The 23,535-nt window shown below is 45.5% G+C and overlaps 1 protein-coding gene, 1 long non-coding RNA gene and 1 pseudogene across 2 annotated transcripts in view; 2 read left to right on the forward strand and 1 right to left on the reverse strand.

Annotated features, from left to right (window-relative positions):
• LOC145362483 (uncharacterized) overlaps positions 1 to 12,174 on the reverse strand; it is a 204,576-nt gene extending 192,402 nt beyond the window's left edge. The window contains 5 exon segments of the mRNA XM_080218496.1: positions 3,800 to 4,555; positions 8,966 to 9,609; positions 9,684 to 10,308; positions 11,649 to 11,737; positions 12,106 to 12,174. Of these exon segments, the coding sequence (XP_080074622.1) occupies positions 3,800 to 4,555; positions 8,966 to 9,609; positions 9,684 to 9,980 (1,697 nt within the window). The 5' untranslated portion in view covers positions 9,981 to 10,308; positions 11,649 to 11,737; positions 12,106 to 12,174.
• The window catches only part of LOC145362544 (uncharacterized), a 538,269-nt gene that overhangs the window by 51,450 nt on the left and 463,284 nt on the right, over positions 1 to 23,535 (forward strand). The gene's annotated exons all lie outside the window — the stretch shown is intronic.
• On the forward strand, positions 14,172 to 20,166 carry LOC145362331 (uncharacterized; annotated as a pseudogene).

Here is a 23,535-nt window from a genome sequence, read left to right on the forward strand (position 1 = left end):
AGGAATTATCAGATGCGAATGAGGAATGAGAAAAGTTTCTTAATTATACATGATATTTAAACTATTAACCACAATTACATTCTAACAAAAATGCCTCGTACATTTCACACTGGAAACTGAAATAATGTCTATCATTACCTCAATTACAGATTCAGAATGACAAGCTGAGAATTTTTTTTACTGATAGTCACTGAGAGCAGATAGTGTATCTGTGTCATCCAGAGATTTTGATAATCTGTGGTAAATCTACTGCGTTCAAAATTCAGCTCATTACTTGATCTGTAAAAGAAAGATACAATATTGAAGCAAATGTTTATGATGCGGGACATTAATGTTGGAGTTTTTTTTAATCAGTGAAACATTGAGAGAGGTTTCAAATACATTCTGCCAGTGTGAAATGTGAGTGAGTTGAATCATCTCACCTTCACCAGAGTGATGGCAGTGCTGTAGGACATGCTCAGGAAGAACAGGACGATGAATGTGGAAGCGGTTGTCCAGATGTTGCTGTTATCATCCTCATTGCTTTCAATCCAGATGTGATCGGTGAAGTCTAGGGGATGGACACCAGGAAGTGAAATTAGATTATTGATCCAGGGAATCTTATTGTTATTTTTCTTTTCCCGTTCTCCTTCATAAACTGTTAATGTATTCTCTGTATAATTTTCGATATATATCTACGATTAAGTTCAGGGCACTCAGTAGCCGATCTCCATAATTATTTTCACAGCCGATCTTTATATTCCTTGGACAGTCCATGTCAGAAGGACTGAAGATGTTTTCTTGAGTGTCAGTTCATTTTTGAACATTTCATAGCATTGAAGAATGTTATGACTGATATGGAGGAACGTTCACTGATCAATGATTGTTTTCACAGATGTTTACTGATCTGTAAACAGTGAATGTTGCTGTTTAAGAGCCGGGATGTAATTTCCGATCTTTTCTCATTGATGGTGGAAATGCTTAGTAGATCATGAGCTTAAATTCAGTTTCTCAACGTGTTTATCGATGCAATTTGCATTTGTGTGCATGTGCATGAGAATCTCGTGGTCTGCATTAACGTTTGGCCCTGCGTTAATGTGTGTGCGTGAGGGTTAATGAACGTGTTCATTTTCTTGTGCTTGTTGATTTGTGTTGTTGTGTGTCTGGGTCTGTGTATATTTTATTTGGCTGACATTGTGGATGCATGGCTCTTATTGTGTGAAGTCGATACATATTTACTAATGTCACACACAATGTGTGCATGTGTTCATGCCTACTTTAATATGTTGATTTTTGTCACACGAGGATGGTTTCCTTCCCATTCTGTGTGAGCCTGTTTCTCAGTCTTTTTGTGCATGTCTGTTAACATATTAGTGTCTGTATATCCGTGTTGATATCTTCATAACGATGTTTGTGTTTCCGTGTGAAGCAATGTGTGCTATGGTGTTCTGTTCTATTTGAGCATGGTAATGTTTTGCGTGTAAAAGTTTGACTGTCTGGCCATCTGTGTGCAGTCTGTTAATGTGTACATATGTATTTTCCATGTTTGCGTGTTAATGTGTAGAACATTACGTGTCTCTGTATCTATATTCCTGTCAGTGTGAATATCTAATAACATGTATTCATCTGAATGTATGTATGTGTTTGTGTATGTATGTGGATCTGCATGCATGTGCTTCTGTCTGGAATGTGAATATGCATGTATCTGTTTGAGCTTGGATCTGTGTACCTATTTGCATATGTTTATGCGTGTGTTGTACTTGTGTGTTTGCATTTCTGTGTGTGTATGTGTGTTTGTACATATTTGATTATTTACGTGCATGTTGTTTTTCTGCCTGTTTGTACAAGTTCATGTCAATGAGTGCATGTGCTTGTGTATGTGTGAGTATGCGTGGGTAAGTGTGTGTGTGGTGAGGGAGAGAATGAATGTATGTGTGCCTCTGTACATTTGTGCATGGAAGTATTTGTGTCAGAGCGTGTGTGTGTGTATTTTTGTTCGCGTATGTGTTGCCCATGAGTGTATTTGCATGAGCGTGCTTGTTTGTGTTCGTTTGTGTATATCTTGCATGAACTTATGGTGTATGAATACATATTTGTAAGCATGCATGTTTCTCTGTGTTTTGTGAATGTATTTATGTGTGTTGTGCACGTGTGTGCCTTTGTGTTTGTAAGTGAATGTGCTTGTCCATTTTTCTATATGTCTATGCCGCCCCTTTTTTTAAATGACTAAGCTAGTCCTAATTGCCTGCATTTGGCCCATATCCCTTGATAGCAATCTTACTCGTAACAGTCTAAATGTTTTTCAAAAGACAAAATTGCACCCCCCTCTACTACTACCTCTGGCAACTTGTTCCAGACACTCACCATGCTGTGTCTGAAAAGTCACCCCTCTGGACCCTTTTGTATCTCTCCCCTCTCATCTTAAACCTATGGCCTCTAGTTTTAGACTTCCCCACCTTTGGAAAAAGATATTGACTATCTAGCTGATCTACGCCCCTCATTATTTTATAAACTTCTATAAGATCACCCCTAAGCCTCCTATGCGCCAGAGGAAAAACATCCCAGTCTATTCAGCGTCTCCTTATAACTCAAACCATCAACTCCCAGAAGCATCCTAATAAATCTTTTCTGCATTCTTTCTAGTTTAATAATATCCTGTCTATAATAATGTGACCAGAACTGTATACAGTATTACAAGTGGTCTTACCAAAGTCTTGTGCAACTTCAACAAGACGTCCCAACTCCTGTATTCAATGTTCTGACCAATGAAACCAAGCATGCCGAATGCCTTCTTCACCACCCTGTCCATCTGTGACTCCACTTTCAATGAGCTATGAACATGTACCCCGGATCTCTTTGTTCTACAACTCTCCCCAATGCACTACCATTAACTAAGCCCTACCCTGGTTCGATCTATCAAAATGCATCACCTCGCATTAACTTAAATTCCATCTGTCAATCATCAGCCCACTGGCCCAATTGATCAAGAACCCACTGCAATCCGAACTAACCTTCTTCACTGTCCACTAAGCCACTCACCTTGGTGTTATCTGCAAACTTAGTAATCATGCCTCCTAAATTCTCATCCAAATCATTAATACAAATGACAAATAACAGTGGACCCAGCACCGATCCCTGAGGCACACTGCTGGTCACAGGCTTCCAGTCTGAAAAACAACTCTCTACATCCACCCTCTGGTTTCTGTCATCAAGCTAATTTTACATCCATTTAGCTACCTCACATTGGATCCCGTGAGATTTAATCTTATGCAACAACCTACTATGTGGTACCTTGTCAAAGGCCTTGCTAAAGTTCATGTAGACAACATCAACTGCACTGCCCTCATCTACCTTCTTGGTTACCCTTTCAAAAAACTCAAACTTCTGAGACATGATTTTCCACTCACAAAGCCATGCTGACTGTCCCTAATCAGTCCTTGCCTCTCTAAATGCCTGTGGATTCTGTCTCTCAGAATACCTTCTACCAGCGTAACCACTACAGATGTGAGGCTCTTTAAAGTGCATCAAGGTAGATAAATCCCCAGGGCCTAATGAAGTGTATCCCAGGACATTGTGGGAGGCTAGGGAGGAAATTGCAAGTCCCTGAGCAGAGATATTTGAACTGACATCCACAGGTGAGGTGCCTGAAGATTGGAGGGTGGCAAATGTTGTGCCTTTGTTTATAAACAGGGAAGCAAAGTTGTGAGACCGGCCAGTTCAGCAGAAAGAAACTCACTGACCCTCCCACTTTAACTTCAGAGTGAACATATTTCAGTGCTGGATGTGATTAACAGCAGCAATAACAGCAGAATCCAACGACTGGAATCAATTATGAACTCGCTGGTGTCTCAACAGGGTAGATGATTGAGTGAATCCTTTCCCACAGTCAGAGCAGGTGAATGGTCTCTCCCCAGTGTGGACTCGTTGGTGTCTTCTCAGGTTGGACAAATCTCGGAACTGCTTCCCACAATCAGAGCAGGTGAATGGTCTCTCCCCAGTGTGGACTCGCTGGTGTTTTTGCAGAGTGGATGAATCTTTGAATTTCTTTGCGCACACTGTGCAGATGAATGGCTTCTCCTCAGTGTGAATTCGTTGGTGTGTCAGCAGATGGGTTGAATTTTTGAATCCCTTCCCACAGTCAGAACAGATGAATGACCTCTCCTCGGTGTGAACCTGTCGGTGTCGCATCAGGTTGGATAACCATCTAAACCTTCTCGCGCAGTGAGAGCAGCTGAATTGTTTCTGCTCAGTGTGAACTCGCTGGTGTGTCTGCAGGTTGGATGACTGAGTGAATCCCTTTCCACACTGAGAGCAGGTAAACGGCCTCTCCCCAGTGTGAGCTCGTTGGTGTGTCAGCAAATCGGATAACTGATTGAATCTCTTCCCACACTCAGAGCAGCTGAATGGCCTCTCCCCAGTGTGAATTCGCTGATGTGTCTGCAAGTTGGATAACTGAGTGAATCCTTTCCCACACTCAGAGCAAACAAATGGCCTCTCCCCAGAGTGAACTCGCTGATGTATCTTCAGGGTGGATGAATGTTTGAAACCTTTCCCACATGCTGTGCAGGTGAATGGCCTTTCCTTCATGTGAATTCGCTGGTGTGTCAGCAGGTGGGATGAATTTGTGAATCCCTTCCCACAATCAGAGCAGGTAAACGGCCGCTCCCCGGTGTGAATACGTCGATGAGTTTCTAGTTTTGAGGGGGTTACGAATCTCTTTCCACAGTCCTCACATTTCCACGGTTTCTTCGTGGTGTAGATGTCCTCGTGTCTCTCCATGTTCAACAATCAAATTAAGTTTCCGCACACAGGACACACATAGGGTCTTTCCTAGCTCCAAACGGGAATGTTTTTTCAAGCTGTGTAACTGGTTAAGGCTGGAACAATCAGTTCAAAGTGTGTGTGCTGATGCTTTTCGAGTCACACTGAGAATTAATAACTGATGAAGCTGATAGAGCAGACAATTATTTCTCCATCTAGATTCAAAGACCACTGATCTTCACTTTGCAATGAATCAACTGAATCTTTCAGATCCTGATGCAACGGTTGGTTTGAGATTTCTGGCTTAAATCCTCATTTCTAACATCTGTAAAAGAAGTTGACAAAAGTAATCAGCGTTAGTACAGGATAGACATTCAGAACAGACAATTCTAGTTTCTCTGGAGCATTTTTTCCCCCTTTCATTCCCCAAAAGCTGTAAGTTTCCATCTCACACATTGAGAGGCAATTTCCTAGTGGTCTTATCGCTAGACTATTAATCCAAAATTCAGCTAATGTTTGGGGACCCAGGTTTGAATCCTGCCACGGCAAATGGTAGAATTTGAATTTAGTACAAACATGTGGAATTAAGAATCTATTGATGATTGTGAAACTATTGTAGATTGTCGGAAAACCCCATCACTAATGCTTTTTAGGGAAGGAAATCTGCCATCCTCACCTGGCATGGCCTACATGTGCCACCAAAGGCACAGTAATGTGCTGATTCACATTGCCCTCTGAAACGCCCCAGTAAACCAATCGGTTCAAGGGCACTGAGGGATGGGCAATAAATGCTGGCCGGCCAGCAATAAGAACATAAGAACATAAGAAATAGGAGCAGGAGTAGGCCATCTGGCCCTTCGAGCCTGCCCCGCCATTCAATAAGATCATGGCTGATCTGTCGTGGCTCAGTTCCACTTTCCCGCCCTCTCCCCATAACCCTTAATCCCCTCGCTTATCAAAAACCCATCAACCTGCTTCTTAAAAATATTTAGCGAGGCAGCCTCCACCACTTCAACGGGCAGAGAATTCCAGAGATTCACCACCCTTTGAGTGAAGAAGTTCCTCCTCAACTCCGTTCTAAACCGCCCCCCCTTTATCTTGAGGCTGTGCCCCCTAGTCCTACTGTCTTTTTTGAGCGGGAAGAGTCTCTCCACCTCTATCCTATCCATCCCATTCATCATCTTATACGTCTCAATGAGATCTCCCCTCATTCTTCTAAACTCTAACGAGTACAAGCCCAGTTTATTCAGCCTCTCCTCATAGCTCAACCCCCTCAACTCCGGTATCAGCCTAGTAAACCTCCTCTGCACTCCCTCCAAGGCCAAAATGATGTGGAGATGCCGGCGTTGGACTGGGGTAAATACAGTCAGACAATTCACAACACCAGGTTAAAAGTCCAACAGGTTCATTTGGTAGCAAAAGCCAGCTTGCCCATATCTCATGAATGAAGAAAAAATAACTCTCCTTCCATTCTCATTCTGCTGGATATAATACTGAGCCTCCACAGGCTGATTGACAGAGCTGGGCCAAACTTTCCAGAGTCTGCAACCTCCCTAGATTCACTTCCTTTCCCTTTCGTTGCAGCAAGTCAACAATTCCCCCAGAATGAGAAGAAATAGAAAGTATTTTACTCACAGATGTTGGCCTCTTTTAGGTATGGCTTGTTATCCAACTGACCAACAAAAGAGGACATTTCAGTCTGTCTGAAGTTCAATCTGCATTGTCACAAAGATCGCGCTCTGATTGGCTGGAGGGCCACAGTCCTTCCGGTCCTCCAACTCTTCCCATTGGTCAATAATTCAATGTGAAGGTCAGAGGGTGGGCTCTCCCCCGGAACATGCGCAGCTCCCCCTCTCCCTTGGACATGCGCAGTCCATGGCCGTGGGGGAGGGGGGAGATCACTGAGCGGCTTCTCGCTCTGGCCGGAGCCGCCAGCCGCTTGTCTGGAAACCTTGGCTCGAGGAGGGGCCGGGGGAGGGGAGCAACGGGTGGGGGCGGGGCTCCCGGGTCCGCGCAGGCCCTGGCCTGCGCACTGGGACCCGCAGCCGTCACCGCGGAGCAGTGATTCCTATTGGTTGTTTCAGTGATGGCTCCGTTGTGACGTCACAAAGCGGAAGTTGGCCGGTGATGATGTAATTTAAACAATGTCTGAGGTCACCACTTGTTGCTCAGATCCCCTTTTCAGCCCAGTGCAACTTGGAGCACACTGTTAATTCACCGGCTGCTGGGTTACAGGTCCCTCACAGCTCTTACCACAAATTCATGATGAAATAATTTAAATAATGCCTGAAAACACTTTACTTCTTGCTCTGACCCCTTTTTCAGCGCAGTGCTATTTGGAGTATACCATCAGTGCATCGACTCTTGGGTTGCAAGTCCTTACAGTTCTTATCACAAATTTATGATGAAATAATTTAAACAATGCCTGAAAACACTTCTTCTTAATCAACTATCTACCACTGTTTCTTGATTGATTACAGCTTTGGGTATCTCAATTGCTGAGCACCAGCCAGTCCTGGAATAAGTTTAATTCTAACTCATTCTAAGTAAATATTCTCACCCGGCCCTCTGTTGAGACCCTGCTAAGCAGCTTTAATGGTTCATTGTAGCACAAACTGAGCAGTCATAGGAATGTGGTCAAGATAGTCCAGTCTCATCATGCCTCACATTCAATCTGCAGTCCTTCAGTTATGACAGTATATGTGCCTGTATGTAGCTGTCTTGGCTATTGTCAATCCCGACACTGCCAGTTTGAACGACTACAATGCGTGAGATGTAAATACGCCCACCGTGTTGTTAGGGAGGTATTTCCAGCCACACATTCCAGATTTCCTCTGGACTGTAGGTGGATACCAGATTGATACATTTCATTCAACCACACCCAAGCTGAGTTATTCAAATCTCTTTATTGTACAGAACAATATATTCACAATATCTTTAACACAGAATTTAAACATTCCAGTTTTGATTTCAAGTATTAAGATATTCTGTTAGTTTTTTTTATTGTCGATGTCAGGCCTCTGTTGTTCTCCTTGGAACAAAGGAGGTTGAGGGGAGATTTGACAGAGGTGGACAAAATTCTGACAGGTTTAGATAAGGTGGACAAAGAAAAGCTGTTCCTATTAGCTGATGGGAAAAGGACGGGGTGGGGGTTGGGAGGCTGGGAACACAGATTTAAGGTTTTGGATCAGAGATACTGGGGAGGATGTGAGGAAGAATATTTTGATACAGTGAATTGTAATGACCTGGAACTCACTGCCTATGAGGGAGGAGGAAGTGGAGACAATAAACAATTACAAAGGAAATTGGATGGGCATTTGGGGGGTTTGAAACAGAAATGCTGACTAAGTATCTCTGAACTTCCTAATACCCTGTCACTCTGTGATCCTTGTGAAATTTGAAACCAGGTATTCGCAACAAGACTCAAAGAGCATCAACTCACTGGAGGCAAAGTTGTGAGACCGGCCAGTCCAGCAGAAGGTTGTGAATCTGTGGAATTCCCTGCACAGGGAGCCGTTGAGGCTACCTCATTGAATGCTTTTAAGGCAAGGATAGATGAGATTTTAACAGTAAAGGGATTAAGGGCTATGCTGAGCAGGCAGGTAAGTGGAGTTGAGTCCACAAAAAGAACAGCCATGATCTTATTGAATGGCACAGCAGGCTCGAGGGGCCAGATGGCCCACTCCTGCTCCTAGTTCTTATGTTCTTAAAGTCACCCTCTGCCCCTCCCCAGTGACCAACTGTAAGAATGAAAAAAAAGCAGCCCTTGACATAAGACAGCAGAAACAATAACTGCAGAATCCCACCCCTGGAATCACTCATGGTGTCTCAGCAGGGCAGACAAAGTTCTTAATCCTTTCCCACACTGACAGCAGGTGAATGGCCTCTCCCCAGTGTGAACTTGCTGGTGTTGCAGCAGGCTGGATGAGTCAGTGAACCCCTTCCCACACTAACAGCAGATATTTTTAAGACGCGGGTTGATGGGTTTTTGATAGGAGAGGGGATTAAGGGTTATGGGGAGAGGGCGGGAAAGTGGAACTGAGCAGCGACAGATCAGCCATGATCTTATTGAATGGCGGGGCAGGCTCGAAGGGCTGGATGGCCTACTCCTGCTCCTATTTCTCATGTTCTTATGTACAGCCTCTCCCCAGTGTGAACTCGCTTGTGTGACTGCAGGCTGGATGACCGAGTGAATCCCTTTCCATACTGAGAGCACGTGAATGGCCTCTCCCCAGTGTGAACTCGCTGGTGTCTCTGCAAATGGGTTAACTGAGTGAATCCCTTCCCACACTGAGAGCAGGTGAATGGCCTGTCCCCAGTGTGAACTCGCTGGTGTCTCTGCAAGTGGGATAACTGGTTGAAACTCTTCCTGCACTGAGAGCAGGTGAACGGCCTCTCCCCAGTGTGAACTCGCTTATGTATCTGCAGGCTGGATGAGTCAATGAATCTCTTCCCACACTGACAGCAGGGGAATGGCTTCTCCCCAGTGTGAATTCGCTGGTGTCTCCGCAGATGGGATAACACAGTGAATCCAGTTCCACACTGAGAGCAGGTGAACGGTCTCTCCCCAGTGTGAGTTCGCTGGTGTTTCTGCAAAGTGGATAACAGAGTGAATCCCTTTCCACACAGAGAGCAGGTGAATGGCTTTTCCCCAGTGTGAACTTGCTGGTGTCTCTGCAAGTGGGACAACTGAATGAATCTCTCTCCACACTGAGAGCAGGTGAATGGCCTGTCCCCAGTGTGAACTTGCTGGTGTCTCTGCAAGTGGGACAACTGAATGAATCTCTCTCCACACTGAGAGCAGGTGAACGGCCTCTCCCCAGTGTGAACTCGCTCATGTATCTGCAGACTGGTTGAGTCAATGAATCTCTTCCACAGTGATAGCAGATGAATGGCCTCTCCCCAGTGTGAATTCGCTGGTGTCTCCGCAGTTGGAATAACACAGTGAATCCCTTTCCACACTGAGAGCAGGTGAACGGTCTCTCCCCAGTGTGAACTCGCTGGTGTCTCTGCAAAGTGGATAATCGAGGGAATCCCTTTCCACACTGAGAGCAGGTGAATGGTCTCTCCCCAGTGTGAACTTGCTGGTGTCTCTGCAAGTGGAATAACTGGTTGAATCCCTTCCCACACTGAGAGCAGGTGAATGGTCTCTCTTCAGTGTGGATGCGCCGATGAGCATCCAGCAGAGATGGGGCTCTGTATCTCTTCCCACAGTCTGCACATTTCCATGGTTTCTCCATGGTGCAGGTGTCCTTGCCTCTCCCTTGGGTGGACAATCAGGTGAAGCCTCACCCACACACAATACGTGTACAGTCTCTCCCCACTGTGAATGGTGTGATATTTATTCAGGCTGTGTAACTGGTTAAAGCTCTTCAGTCAGTGCTCTGGAACACATTCACTTGAATTTGGCAGTGTGTTGATGCTTTTCCAGTCACACTGATGTTTGAAATCTTTTCAAATCTCTTTCCGGATTCAATGGCCGATGATATTCAGATCCTGAGGAATATGACTCTGCCAGATCTAGATGTGATGTTTGAGATTACAGCCTGTGATTCCTCTTTCAATATCCTGTAAAACAAATTGATACAAGTCATCAGTGTCAGTACAAGATAGAAATTCAGAACAATTCTAGTTTCTATGCAATTTTTTTTCCTCTCTCATTCCCCAAAAGCTGTAAATCTCCATCCCACATACTCTCCCTCCATTCTCACTCTGCTGTATCTAATATTTGCCCTCCCAATTCTCCTGAAGGTGCTGATTGACAGATCCATGCTCAATCAGGCTCACTGCTTCCTGTCCTGGAGACTCACAGCTGAAAATTTCCATGCAGGCTGCCAGACAGATCTACGCCGATATGACTGGACTGAAAATGTGTGGAATATACAGACTGGATTCACTTCCTTTCCCTTCAGTTGCTGCAAGTCCCCAATTTTTCCCAGAATGAGAAAAGAAATGGAAAGGGGGAAACATTGATTTCCTCCCAGATGTTGCACAGAGGAGGAAGTTTCACTCTGAAGCTCATTGGCTGACTTCTGCATTACGACTCTCTTTCTCAAAGACATTGACATCCTTTGCTCCCTCAGCTTGACACATTTATTTGTCTGGCTAAAAGGATGGTCTCTTTCCTAATGTTCACAATTAAAGGGCTGGTTTCCCTCGGAGATGGCTGACATTTAAGAGAATAATAAATTATTAGAGGACAGAGATATGCCGAGTGTTGTTAATATTGTGGATCTGATATACTATTTATGGTTCTGTAACAAAGTACATTTAGTATTTCTCATCTTGTAATGAGGTTCTGTAGCTCTGTATGTTTCCACTCATCAAGTCATTATAGCACAGAAGGAATCCATTCAGTAACTCAAGTCCATGCTGACTTCTGTCGAACAATCCAGTGAGTCCCATTCCCCTTCTATATTCCCTTTCCCCTGCAAGTTTATGTCCTTCATGTGCCCATCTCATTTCTGAAATATATTAAAGGGGACAGTATACTGATACAGGACAGAGACGTGTCTGATATTTTTATATGGCAGAGATTAGATATATTATTTATGGCTCTGTAATAACATGCACTTATCTGGTTGTGTAACATTGGACTGGAGTGACATTATATATTTGGACAAATCTCTTCCCTCAGAGAATTGTTAGTATCTGGCTTCCTCTCCATGGGGACCAGTGGAGGCATTGAATATCTTCAAGGATGAGTTAGACAGTTTTTGAATGACAAGGGAGTCAAGACTTATTGGAACAGGCTGAAAAATGGAGAGAAAGCTCAGATGAGGAAGGATTTCTTCACTCAAGAATGTGGTGAAGTTTTGGATCCCATTTTTGCAAATCCTTCCACGACATTATTGTTTCCTATTTCCAGTCACACAAGTGTTTGGATCTTTATCTACAGACATACTTACATTCAGGTTCTGATGAAAGGACTGGACTCTGTCAGGTTTTGATCTGATGTCTGGTTTGAGTTTGCCTTCAAATTTTGTCATCAAATTTCCTGTAAAAAAGATCATCACCGTCAGTCAAGAATGGAAATTAAGCGAGGAACGTTTCTCTTGGGGTTGAGTTTTCTGTGTGTAAATCCTCCCCCTCTAACTCCCTGTAAAAGGAGGTTCCAAACAAAGTCCCTCCCTGTCAGTCCCGGATAGAAATTCACAACATTCTCTCCTCCTGCTGGCAGGGAGCACCGCGCATGCGCAGCGCTTCCCTCAGGATGACAACCGTTAACTCGGGGCCTCCAACTCCGGCATCTGTGCTCGCGGCCCCCAATGGGACGAAGGCGGCACCCAGCAGTTATTACTCGGGGTTTCCTGTCTCCACTGGGTGCTGATGAAGCCTCCCCACCCACCCCACCGCCTCCATTACCCTCCAGAATCAGCCGTTTCCCTGGAAACCCGGAGCCGATAAAACCGCCTTCCCGCGAGCGCAGCAGCAACTCCCAGTGCGCATGCGCTTCAGATCTACAGTACGCATGCGCGAAATCTGTTCCGGGGCGAGGGCTTATTCTGGTTCCCTGTGAATGCTGGGTAAGATAGCCGCCATTGAAGGGTGCTATTGCATCAAAATAATCATGTTTTGTGATTCAATTACAATTGAAGCTGAAGCACCAAGGTATAAAATTTAAATAACTAACGCAGCAGCTAGTGTCAACAGGCAGCACAGCTCTGTCCTGAGTTTAGTTAGTTGTGAAACAAACGTCTACACCTGAAGATGAATTTCTATCCTGGACTGACAGTGATGGTTTCTGTAAATTTACAGGGTGCTGGAAGTGGAGGATTGACAGACGGGAAACACAAATCAAACATCACATTGTGATCTGACTGAGTCATTCAACACAACAGGAGCTGAATGTCAGCAGAATCTGAATGTGGAATGTTAAAGGTTTGTTGATTCTGTCAGAGAGAAAATTTCAGGTCTTTCTGTGACTGGAAAAGACCAGAGATTCACAAATCCTGGTTAAGAAGCACCTCCACTCAGGGTGGTAGAGGTTTAGAACTCTGTCCTACAGAAGGCAGTTGATGCTAAATTAGTTGCTCCCTTTAAATCTTGAGATAGATACATTTTTGTCAAACCCTCTTCAATCCCTCTCCAACTCCCCCTCAGTGCCCAAACACTCCTCACTGCCCAAACCCTCTCCAATTCCCCTCCAAAGTCCCTCTCAGCTCCATACACCCCACCACTGCCCAAACCCTCTTCAATCCCCCTCCAAATCCCTCTCAGCCCCATACCCCCATCACTGCCCAAACCCTCCTCACTGTCCAAACCCTCGTCAATTCCCCTCCAAAGTCCCTCTCAGTCCCATACCCCCCACTGCCCAAACCCTCTTCAATCCCCCTCCAAATCCCTCTCAGCCCCATACCCCCCTCACTGCCCAAACCCTCCTCACTGCCCAAACCCTCATCAATTCCCCTCCAAATCTCTCTCAGCTCCATACCCGCCACTGCCCAAACCCTCTTCAATCCCCCTCAAAATCCCTTTCAGCCCCGGACCCCGCTCACTGCCCAAACCCTCCTCACTTGTCCAAGCCCTCATCAGTTCCCCTCCAAAGTCGCTCTCAGTCCCATACCCCCAACTGCCCAAACCCTCTCCAATTCCCCTCCAAATCTCTCTCAGTCGTGTATCCCCCACTGCCCAAACCCTCTTCAATCCCCCTCCAAATCCCTCTCAGCCCCGGACCCCCCACTGCCCAAACCCTCTTCAATCCCCCTCCAAATCTCTCTCAGTCGCGTACCCCCCACTGCCCAAACCCTCTTCAATCCCCCTCCAAATCCCTCTCAACCGTTCAAAATAAAACCTCACAATCAAAACAGAAATGAGAGAGGGAGAGCACGAAAATCCACACTCCCATCCTGAAGTGGCTGCTGCACAGTTTATTGAACCACTGAATCCAGCCACTTAAACCCTGTTGGGGAGTGCAAAAGGGCTCCTGAGAATTAGTCCTTGAAGTGAGGCCTAGTCACAGAGGCTGCATTATACCTCAGCTAGAAAGAACAAATCTCCCTCTCCCCAGTTAACCAGAACAATCCTCTCCATCCACACCCACAAATCCCAGCGCCCTGTCTAAAAACACAAGCAGGACTCTGGGTTTGAGACCAAGCCTTTCCCCCAGGCTCAGGAATTTGAATTTCAGCTCCCTCTCCCTCCTGAGTGCTTTACAGTGAGAGGGAGAGAGAGAGAGAGACTGAGAATGTTACAATCTGGATCCCACAAGGAATCTCACACTGCAGGAGGACACCCCCACCCTCAGAGCCTCTGTCTCTGTCCCCAACCCCCGTTCACTGAACCTTCGACACTCCCCACCCCTTCTCCATTCACCCTGTTTCTCTCTGCTACCCCACCCTCCTTCTTCTTCTCCATCTTTTTTACATTTAAATTGTGGGGCATAGTCACAGTGTGAGAAATGTGGGGGGTGGGGGGGAGAAACACAGAGCATGAGTGCGCAGCAAGATCCCACATATACACAGCCCGAACAGGGCCAGATACAAAGTAATATTGTCAGGATTGTGGTCAAGTGAGTGGGAAATAAGGGAATCAGACATCTTCCTCGCTCTCCCTCTCCACACGAGACCCCACCCCCAGATTCTGTATCTCTTCTCACCCCCTCACCGCAACCCCCACAAGCCTCACCTTTTGCTGTCTTTTCCTATTTTCTCCTCACTCTGCCCTGCCTTTTTCCCATGTCTCTTTCTCTCTCCATCTGTCTCCCCGCCTGTGTCTCTCCCCCCTCTCTCTTCTCCCCCCCCAATTGAATATTGTAATGAAGTTGCATTTATTAGGTAAAAAATGTGGTGTTTGCCCAATATAAATATTGAAAAGAAATGCTGAGAAAACTAAAATAAATCATCCAGCATTGAGTCTTTCGAAAGCCTGTGGCTTTGGGATTTTAAACTGCAGAAAGCAGGCTGCAGAAGACAACTTTACAACATTTGTGTCCAAAGCAGCAGCCAGAATCCCAGCAGCAAAACAGGCTCTGAATTGCACCAATGGTTTTAAAACAAGCTCTCAAACACACACAACCAATAGACAGTTTCATTTTACAGATATTTAAATTACGCTTTGCCACCCACCAAAGGGTTAACCTGTTTGTGACTAATTACAAAGCCGGGCTATTTTAACCCCAGCGTTTCCGGCTCCAGGCCCCCCCCAGCCCACAATCTAACCAGAACTGGTTCATCCGAGAGCCGGGGGAAAGTACAGAGTCTGGAAACACCCCCCCCCACCCCATCCCACCTCCCCCTCTCCCTCCTCCAGTCCCTGGAAAGAGCTAAACTCCCCTCTTTAACCTGGTAACAAGCTGTGTCCATCCCCTGAGGGAGAGACTTTCGAAAATCACCTTCCCAGCATTGATTTATTTTTATCAATCAGTCACACCATTGTGGGCTTCCTGAGACATTTCTCCAGAGACTGGGAGCTGGCACTGACTCCACATGAGAGACCACTCCCACCCCGTCCCCTGTGTCTCTCACTGTCACACCCCACAAACTTCACTTCTTGTTGTCTTTTGCTCATTCTCAGTGGGGAAGAAGAGAGGAAAAAATGTCCTTAGAAACTAGAATTGTCTACTCTGGATTTCTATCCTGTACTGAGACTGATGACTTGTGTCAACTTGTTTTACAGGATATTGAAAGAGGAACCAGAGGCCAAAATCTCAAACGTCAGGTCTAGATCTGGCAGAGTCATATTCCTTGGGATCTGAATATCATCAGCCATTGAATCCGGAAGGAGATTTGAAAAGATTTCAAACATCAGTGTGACTGGAAAAGCATCAACACACTGCCAAATTCAAGTGAGAGTTTTCCAGTGCACTGACTGAAGAGCTTTAACCAGTTACACAGCCTGAATAAATATCACACCATTCACAGTGGGGAGAGACTACACGTGTTATGTGTGTGGGTGAGGCTTCAACTGATTGTCCACCCAAGGCAGAGGCAGGGACACCTGCACCATGGATAAACCATGGAAATGTGTGGACTGTGGAAAGAGATATAGTGCCCCATCTCTGCTGGAAGCTCATCGGCGCAGCCACACTGGGGAGAGGCCGTTCACCTGCTCTCAGTGTGGGAAGGGATTCATTCGGTTCCCCCACCTGCAGTCACATCAGCGAGTTCACACTGGGGAGAAGCCGTTCACCTGCTCTCAGTGTGGGGAGAGATTCATTGACTCATCCAACCTGCAGACACACCAGCGAGTTCACACTGGGGAGAAGTCATTCACCTGCTCTGTGTGTGGAAAGGGATTCACTCGGTTATCCCATTTGCAGACACACCAGTGAGTTCACACTGGGGAGAAGCCGTTCACGTGTTGTCAGTGTGGGGAGGGATTCACTGATTCATCCAGCCTGCAGATACACCAGCGAGTTCACACTGGAGAGAGACCATTCACCTGCTCTCAATGTGGGAAGGGATTCACTGTGTTATCCACTTTGCAGAGACACCAGCGAATTCACACTGGGGAGAGGCCATTCACCTGCTCTCAGTGTGGGGAAGGATTCACTCAGTTATCCACTTTGCAGACACACCAGCGAGTTCACACTGGGGAGAGACCGTTCACCTGCTCTCGTGTGGGAAAGGATTCACTCGAATATCTGACCTGTGGATACACCAGTGAGTTCACACTGGGGAGAGACCGTTCACCTGCTCTCAGTGTGGGGAGGGATTCACTCGAATATCCGACCTGTGGATACACCAGCGAGTTCACACTGGGGAGCGGCCGTTTGTGAGAAGTAGTGTAATTTTTAAGGCTGCAAGAGCTAACAGTACAATCAGCAGTGATGGACGAGTTCAGCAGCATACAGAAAGGGGGAGGCACATGACAGACAGTTAACTAGGTTACACGAAACAGATAACCGCAGTGATGAGATTAAGCGCAAAAATGGGAGTTGAGAGAGTGTTAATTGAAGGAATGACACAATACAAGCCATTTACAGTGTTTAAAGTTAACAAGGTTAACAGCCAAATAAGGGGGCATAACGCAATACAAGCCATCACAATGTTTGAAAAACAGTATAAAATGTGCTGCAAATCTATGTAAGGTGTGCCTATTTTGACTAGACACCCGGTCTTGCAAGAACGATAAATAAAATCTTGCTCCTTCAGAACTTGACTTGACTAAATTGTTTAACTGTGAGCTGTGTTTCTCACACGTTCACCTGCTCTCAGTGTGGGAAGGGATTCAGAATTTCATCCCAGCTGCTGAGACACCAACAACTTCACGAGTGATATTCAGGGTTGGATTCTGCTGTTACTGTTTCAGCTCTCAATTACATCCAGGACTGCATTTTGTTCATTCTCACAGTTGGTCAATGGGGAGGATCAGAGTATTTCTGCTGGGCTGGCCGGTCTCACAACCATGGTATGGTACATTGGGGAGACCATGCAGACGCTACGTCAACGGATGAATGAACACCGCTTGACAATCACCAGGCAAGACTGTTCTCTTCCTGTTGGGGAACACTTCAGCAGTCATGGGCATTTGGCTTCTGGTCTTCGGGTAAGCGTTCTCCAAGGCATCCTTCACAATGCACAATAGCGCAGAGTCGCTGAGCAGAGACTGATAGTCAAGTTCCGCACACGAGGATGGCCTCAACTGGGATCTTGGGTTTATTTCACACTATCTGTAACCCCCATGACTTTCCTGCACTTGCAAAATCTCACAAACAGTCTGTCTGGAGACAATACACATCTTTTTAACTTGTGCTCATGCTCTCTCCACTTACATTGTACCTTTAAGCTGTAAAGTCTGGTGTTTCAATCACTATTCTGTGATTGAGTTTGTGTCTTTGTATGCTCTGTTTGTGAAAAGATCTCCCAATCACCTGACGAAGGAGCAGCAAGCGAAAGCTAATGGTGTTTGCTACTAAATAAACCTGTTGGACTTTAACCTGGTGTTGTAAGACTTCTTACTATTGGAATATTTGATGCCTTAGCTAAAAAAGATATGTATCCCATATCCGTTCTTAACCACTTTATCAGTCTGGTCCTGCTGTCTTCAGGGTCTGATGGACATGCACCCCAAGATCCCTCTGGTCCTCTGTACTTCCTGGTGTCCTATTGTTCATTGTGTATTCCCTGCCTTGTAGTTTTTTCAAAATGCATCACCTCAGACATTTCGGGGTTAAATGACATTTGCCACTGTTCTGTCCATCTAACCAGCCAGTCATACCGTCCTGTAACCCAAGGCTTTCCTCTTCACTATTGACCACAACACCAATTTTTCTATCATCAGCAAACTTACTGATCGAACCCCCACATTCATGTCCACAGGCCATTGATACCAGACTCTGATTGGCTGGAGGACCAGCGCCATGCGGTCCTCCACGCGTTGCCATTGGTCAATCTCCCGCATGAGGACAATGAGGAGACGGAACCCGAACTCACGTGAGGGTGGGCGGGGCTTTGACCGCCAGCCCTGAGCTGGTGTCCAATCCGCAGTGTTTTGCTTCGATGACCTTCTCTGTATAGGGGGAGGGGGGCGCGGCGGGGAGAACGAGGGGGGCGGGGCTCCTGGGTTCGTGTGCCCGGGCGTGCGCACTGAAATCCGAGGACGTCACCGCGGAGTGATTCCTATTGGCTGATTCAGGCAGTGCTCGATTGTGACGTCACAATGCGGAAGTTGGCCAATGAGCTTTAGAAGACACTTCCTCCTCTGGGAGGAAATCAATGTCTCCCCCTTTCCATTTCTATTCTCATTCTGGGGGAAATTGGGGACCTGCAGCAACTGAAGGGTAAGGGAGTGAATCCAGTCTGTATATTCCACACATTTTTAGTCCAGTCATATCTGTCTGGCAGCCTGCATGGAGATTTTCAGCTAGTGGCGTTTGCTACCAAATAAACCTTTGGACTTTAACCTGGTGTTGTAAGACTTCTTACTGTGTTAACCCCAGTCCTACACCGACATCTCCACATCCAGGACAGGAATCAGTGAGTATGAATCTGTCAATCAGCCTCAATCATCAACTTCAGGAGAATTGGGAGGGTGAATATTAGATACAGCAGAGTGAGAATGGAGGGAGAATGTGTGGGATGGAGATTTGCAGCTTTTGGGGAATGAGAGAGAAAGAATGTTCCATAGAAACTAGAATTGTCTGTTCTGAATTTCGATCCTGTACTGACACTGATGACTTGTGTCAACTTGTTTTACAGGATATTGAAAGAGGAATCACAGGCTGAAATTTCAAAAGTCAGGTCTAGATCTGGCAGAGTCATGTTCCTCGGGACCTGAATATCATCAACCATTGAATCTGGAAGGAGATTTGAAAAGATTTCAAACATCAGTGTGACTAGAAAAGCATCAACACACTTCCACATTCAAGTGAGAGTGTTCCAGTGCACTGACTGAAGAGCTTTAACCAGTTACACAGCCTGAATAAATATCACACCATTCACAGCAGGGAGGAGAGACTGTACATGTATTGTGCGTGTGGACGAGTCTTCAACTGATTGTCCACCCAAGGGAGAGGCAAGGACACCTGCACCATGGAGAAACCATGGAAATGTGCAGACTGTGGAAAGAGATACAGATTCCCATCTCTGCTGGATGCTCATCGGCGCAGCCACACTGGGGAGAGGCCGTTCATCTGCTCTCAGTGTGGGGAGGGATTCATTCGACTCCCCCACCTGCAGTCACACCAGCGAGTTCACACTGGAGAAAGACCATTCACCTGCTCTCAGTGTGGAAAAGGATTCACTGTGTTATCCACTTTGCAGAGACACCAGCGAATTCACACTGGGGAGAGGCCATTCACCTGCTCTCAGTGTGGGAAGGGATTCAACCAGTTATCCAATCTGCAGACACACCAGCGAGTTCACACTGGGGAGAGGCCATTCACCTGCTCTCAGTGTGAGAAGGGATTCACTCGGTCATCTGACCTGCAGGCACATCAGCGCATTCACACTGGGGAGAGGCCGTTCACCTGCTCTCAGTGTGGGAAGAGATTCACTGTGTCATCCACCTTGCAGAGGCACAAACGAATTCACACTGGGGAGAGGCCATTCATCTGCTCTCAGTGTGGGAAGGGATTCATTCAATTGTCCAGCCTGCTGACACACCAGCGTGTTCATACTGGGGAGAGGCTGTTCATCTGCTCTCAGTGTGGGAAGGGATTCACTCAATTCTCCAGCCTGCAGACACACCAGCGTGTTCATACTGGGGAGAGACCGTTCACCTGCTCTCAGTGTGGGAAGGGATTCACTCGACAATTCCACCTGCGGACACACCAGCGAGTTCACACTGGGGAGAAGCCGTTTACCTGCTCTCAGTGTGGGAAGGGTTTCAGTCAGTTATCCAACCTGCAGAGACACCAGCGAGTTCACATGGGGAGAGGCTGTTTACCTGCTCTCAGTGTGGGAAGGAATTCACTCAGTTATCCCACCTGCTGAGACATCAGTGAGGTTACACTGGGGAGAAACTGTTCACCTGCTCAGTGTATAAAAAGGGTTCAGAATTTCATCACAGCTGCTGAGGCACCAACAAGTTCACAGAGATTGGATTCTGCTGTTATTGTTTCTGCTCTCAATTACATCCAGGACGGCATTTTGTTCATTCTCACAGTTAGTCAATGGGGAGGGTCAGAGGGTTTCTTTCTGCTGGACTGTCCGGTCTCACGACTTTGCCTCCAGTGGGCTGATGCTCTTTGAGTCTTGTTGCGAATACCTGGTTTTAAATTTCACAAGGATCACAGAATGACAGGGTGTTGGGAAGTTTAGAGATATTTAGTCAATATTTCTGTTTGAAACCTCCCCCCCCCCACCCCACCAAAATGCGCATCCAGTTTCCTTTGTAATTGTTTAGTGTCTCCATTTCCTCCACCCTCGTAGGCAGCGAGTTCCAGGTCATTACCATTCGCTGCACCAAAATATTCTTCCTCACATTCCTCCCCCTACATCTCTGACCCAAAACTTTAAATCTCTGTCCCCCTCGTCCCTGTCCCATCAGCGAATGGGAACAACTTTGTCCACCTTATCTAAACCTGTCAGAATCTTGTCCACCTCGTTCAAATCTCCCCTCAACCTCCTTTGCTCCAAGGGGAACAACTCCAGCCTGACATCGACAATAAAGAACAAACTAACAGAATATGTTAGTACCTGAAATCAAATGGCAATGTTTAATTCCTGTTTTAAAGATATTGTGAATATATTATTCTGGACAATAATGAAATTGGGATAACTCAGCTTGGGTGTGGTTGAATGGAATATATCAATCTGTTAACCACCTACAGTTAGTGAAAGTCTGGAACATGTAGCTGGAAATCACTCCCTAACAGCACTGTGGGTGTATTTACAGGCATTGTAGCAGTTCAGGAAGGCAGTGTTGGGGTTGACCATGGCCGAGGCAGCTACATACAGACACATATTCTGTTATAATGGAAGGAGTGCAGATTGAATGTGAGGCATTATGGGACTGGACTGTCTTGACCACATTCCTGTGACAGCTCAGTTTCTATAATTACTGACCATTAAAGCTGCTGAGCAGGGCCCCCGGGGAGGACCTGGTGAGAATATTTACTGGGAATGAGTTGGAATTAAACTTATCCCAGGACTGGCTGGTGTTCAGCGGTTGAGATACCCGAACTGTAAAAAGGGGGGTCTGACCAATCAACAAACAGTGGTAGGTAGTTGGTTAAGAAATTAAGAGGCGTTCTCAGGCACTGTTTAAATTAATTTACCCTAAATTTGTGCTCAGAAACTGTGACTGATTTGTGACCCGATAGTCAGTGAAGTGACGGTATATTCCAAGTAGCACTGGACTGAAAAGCAGACCCTCAGAGTAGATCCGAATGGATATAATCTTACCCCATCATGGCCAAAGAATAATCAGAGCTCGAGTGGGTACCGGACAGGTCTCTTACCTGCCATTTGGAAACTAAGAACACGAAACCTATTGATAAAATGGTTTGAGAATAGAGCCATTTCGAGTCTGGATGACACTTCATTAGAGCTCTGATAAAGGGTCATCCAGACTTGAGACATTGATTCTATTCTTTCTCCACAGATGCTGTCAGACCTGCTGAGATTTCCCAGCATCCGCAGTATTTCACTTTTATGATAAAATGAGATTTGGAATCCCCACGACCCTCCCCCAAAACAGAGGGAGTGGTGGGAGAGGAAAATAAGGATAAGAATGAAGAAGTCTGGCTTCTGATTCTCCGAGCCCATGTAGAATTAACAAAATGAGTGAATCAGTTTATAAAGCACAAAAGTTACCCATCCCTAACTATAACTGATCAAATTACAATAATTAGGTTGAAGAATGTAACAAAAAATGAATGGATGAAGTTTAAAATCAAGTTTGTTTTGTTGTTTGAAAAGTTTTTTTTTTAAATCATGTAAAGTGCCATAATTGCGTGCCAAGTTTTTTCTGCTCACTCCCCACCCCTTTAGGCTCTGTACAAAAGTTAAGCCTTTCAGTACTCATTGATTTGTTTTTGAATCACTCGGAAACTCGTGTCTGTTTTAGTTTATAATTGTGGATTTATTCAAACCAGTTAAATCTGAAAATTTTAAATGTAGCCTGGAGGAATTTGGAATAACTGAGAATTCTCTCGTTGTCACTTCAACCCCAGATAAAGAACAACAATCTAACAGGTGGTAATGGTAACTCAATAAACTGTTTGTTGATTGAATCAGGTTTGAGTGTTGAATGATTCTTCTGAGTTCATTGCCCCCAACACACTGGGTACATTACCACTGGAGACCAGGTATTACCAAAACCTTCAGACAATACAAAGACTCACGAAAACCAGTGTCCCGATTTAAAGACTTATCTTTTATTTGACCAATGATCGAAGGGAAACATTATTGGACAGTGTAATACCTCTCTAGAAGAGAAGCATCCTGATCTCTGCAATAACTCTGACATAAAATGCTTTCGATAGATCAATTATATATTCTTCATGTCAAATTCTCCCACTTTTCATTAGGTACGAACCAATCATTTTTAACACAAAAAATCATTAATTACATATGTCATATACTTTAGCCAATTGCATTTTATCCTCTGACACAATGGGGTTTAATTTGTCCGTAGAATCCGAACACTTCCTCCCTCTATTGCTGACATCCTTCCCCTATTGCTCAGCAGCCCCAGATGCTTAGCTATAAAGATCAAAATTACTGTTCCCACCGGCTCGTACTCTGCCACTGGCCAACCAGACAAATGCAAATCTTCATGTCTGAGAAGGCAGTGTCTTATCTGGACAGTGCGAATGGATCCTATTCATGAAGCTGCCTTGAAAACCTTTCTATTAGAAACTTCACTGGCAAATGTTGGCAAATTGTGTGGCTTCATTGTTCTGAAGAATGTAGCCTGTCTGTAAGTGTCCCTGTACCATCATGCCTTGCAGCAGCCTGCCTTTGGCTAAAGGTTACAATTGCTTTTAAAATACAGCTAATATCCATTTTAAAATCAGAAAATCCTTTTTTAAATCAGAATTACGTGTTTAAATCTCTGAATTACAAGTAAATCAGAATTAATTGATTAAATCTCTTACTGCATTTGCACATGTAGACTGTTCTTCTTACATATGTAGACTGTAGCTTCTAAATCATTTAACTCAATGCTGGTAGTGTCTGAAATGCCTAATGGTTTAAAATTTCTCAAACTTTAGGAATTTTCTCCAACAGCTTGCCACTGCGGAGCTCGGAGTACAGCACTTGTTTCGGGAGTCTTGTGTGGGGCGTGAGGACAATTTGGCCAGCCCATCGCAGCTGGTCTAGTGTGACCAGTGCCTCCCTACTGGGGATATTGGCCCGGGAGAGGACACTCACATTGGTATGCCTATCCTGCCAGTGGATTTGC

This window comes from Carcharhinus amblyrhynchos, unplaced genomic scaffold (assembly GCF_965287045.1).
Source record: "Carcharhinus amblyrhynchos unplaced genomic scaffold, sCarAmb.v2.hapA scaffold_38, whole genome shotgun sequence".
NCBI lineage: Eukaryota > Metazoa > Chordata > Chondrichthyes > Carcharhiniformes > Carcharhinidae > Carcharhinus > Carcharhinus amblyrhynchos.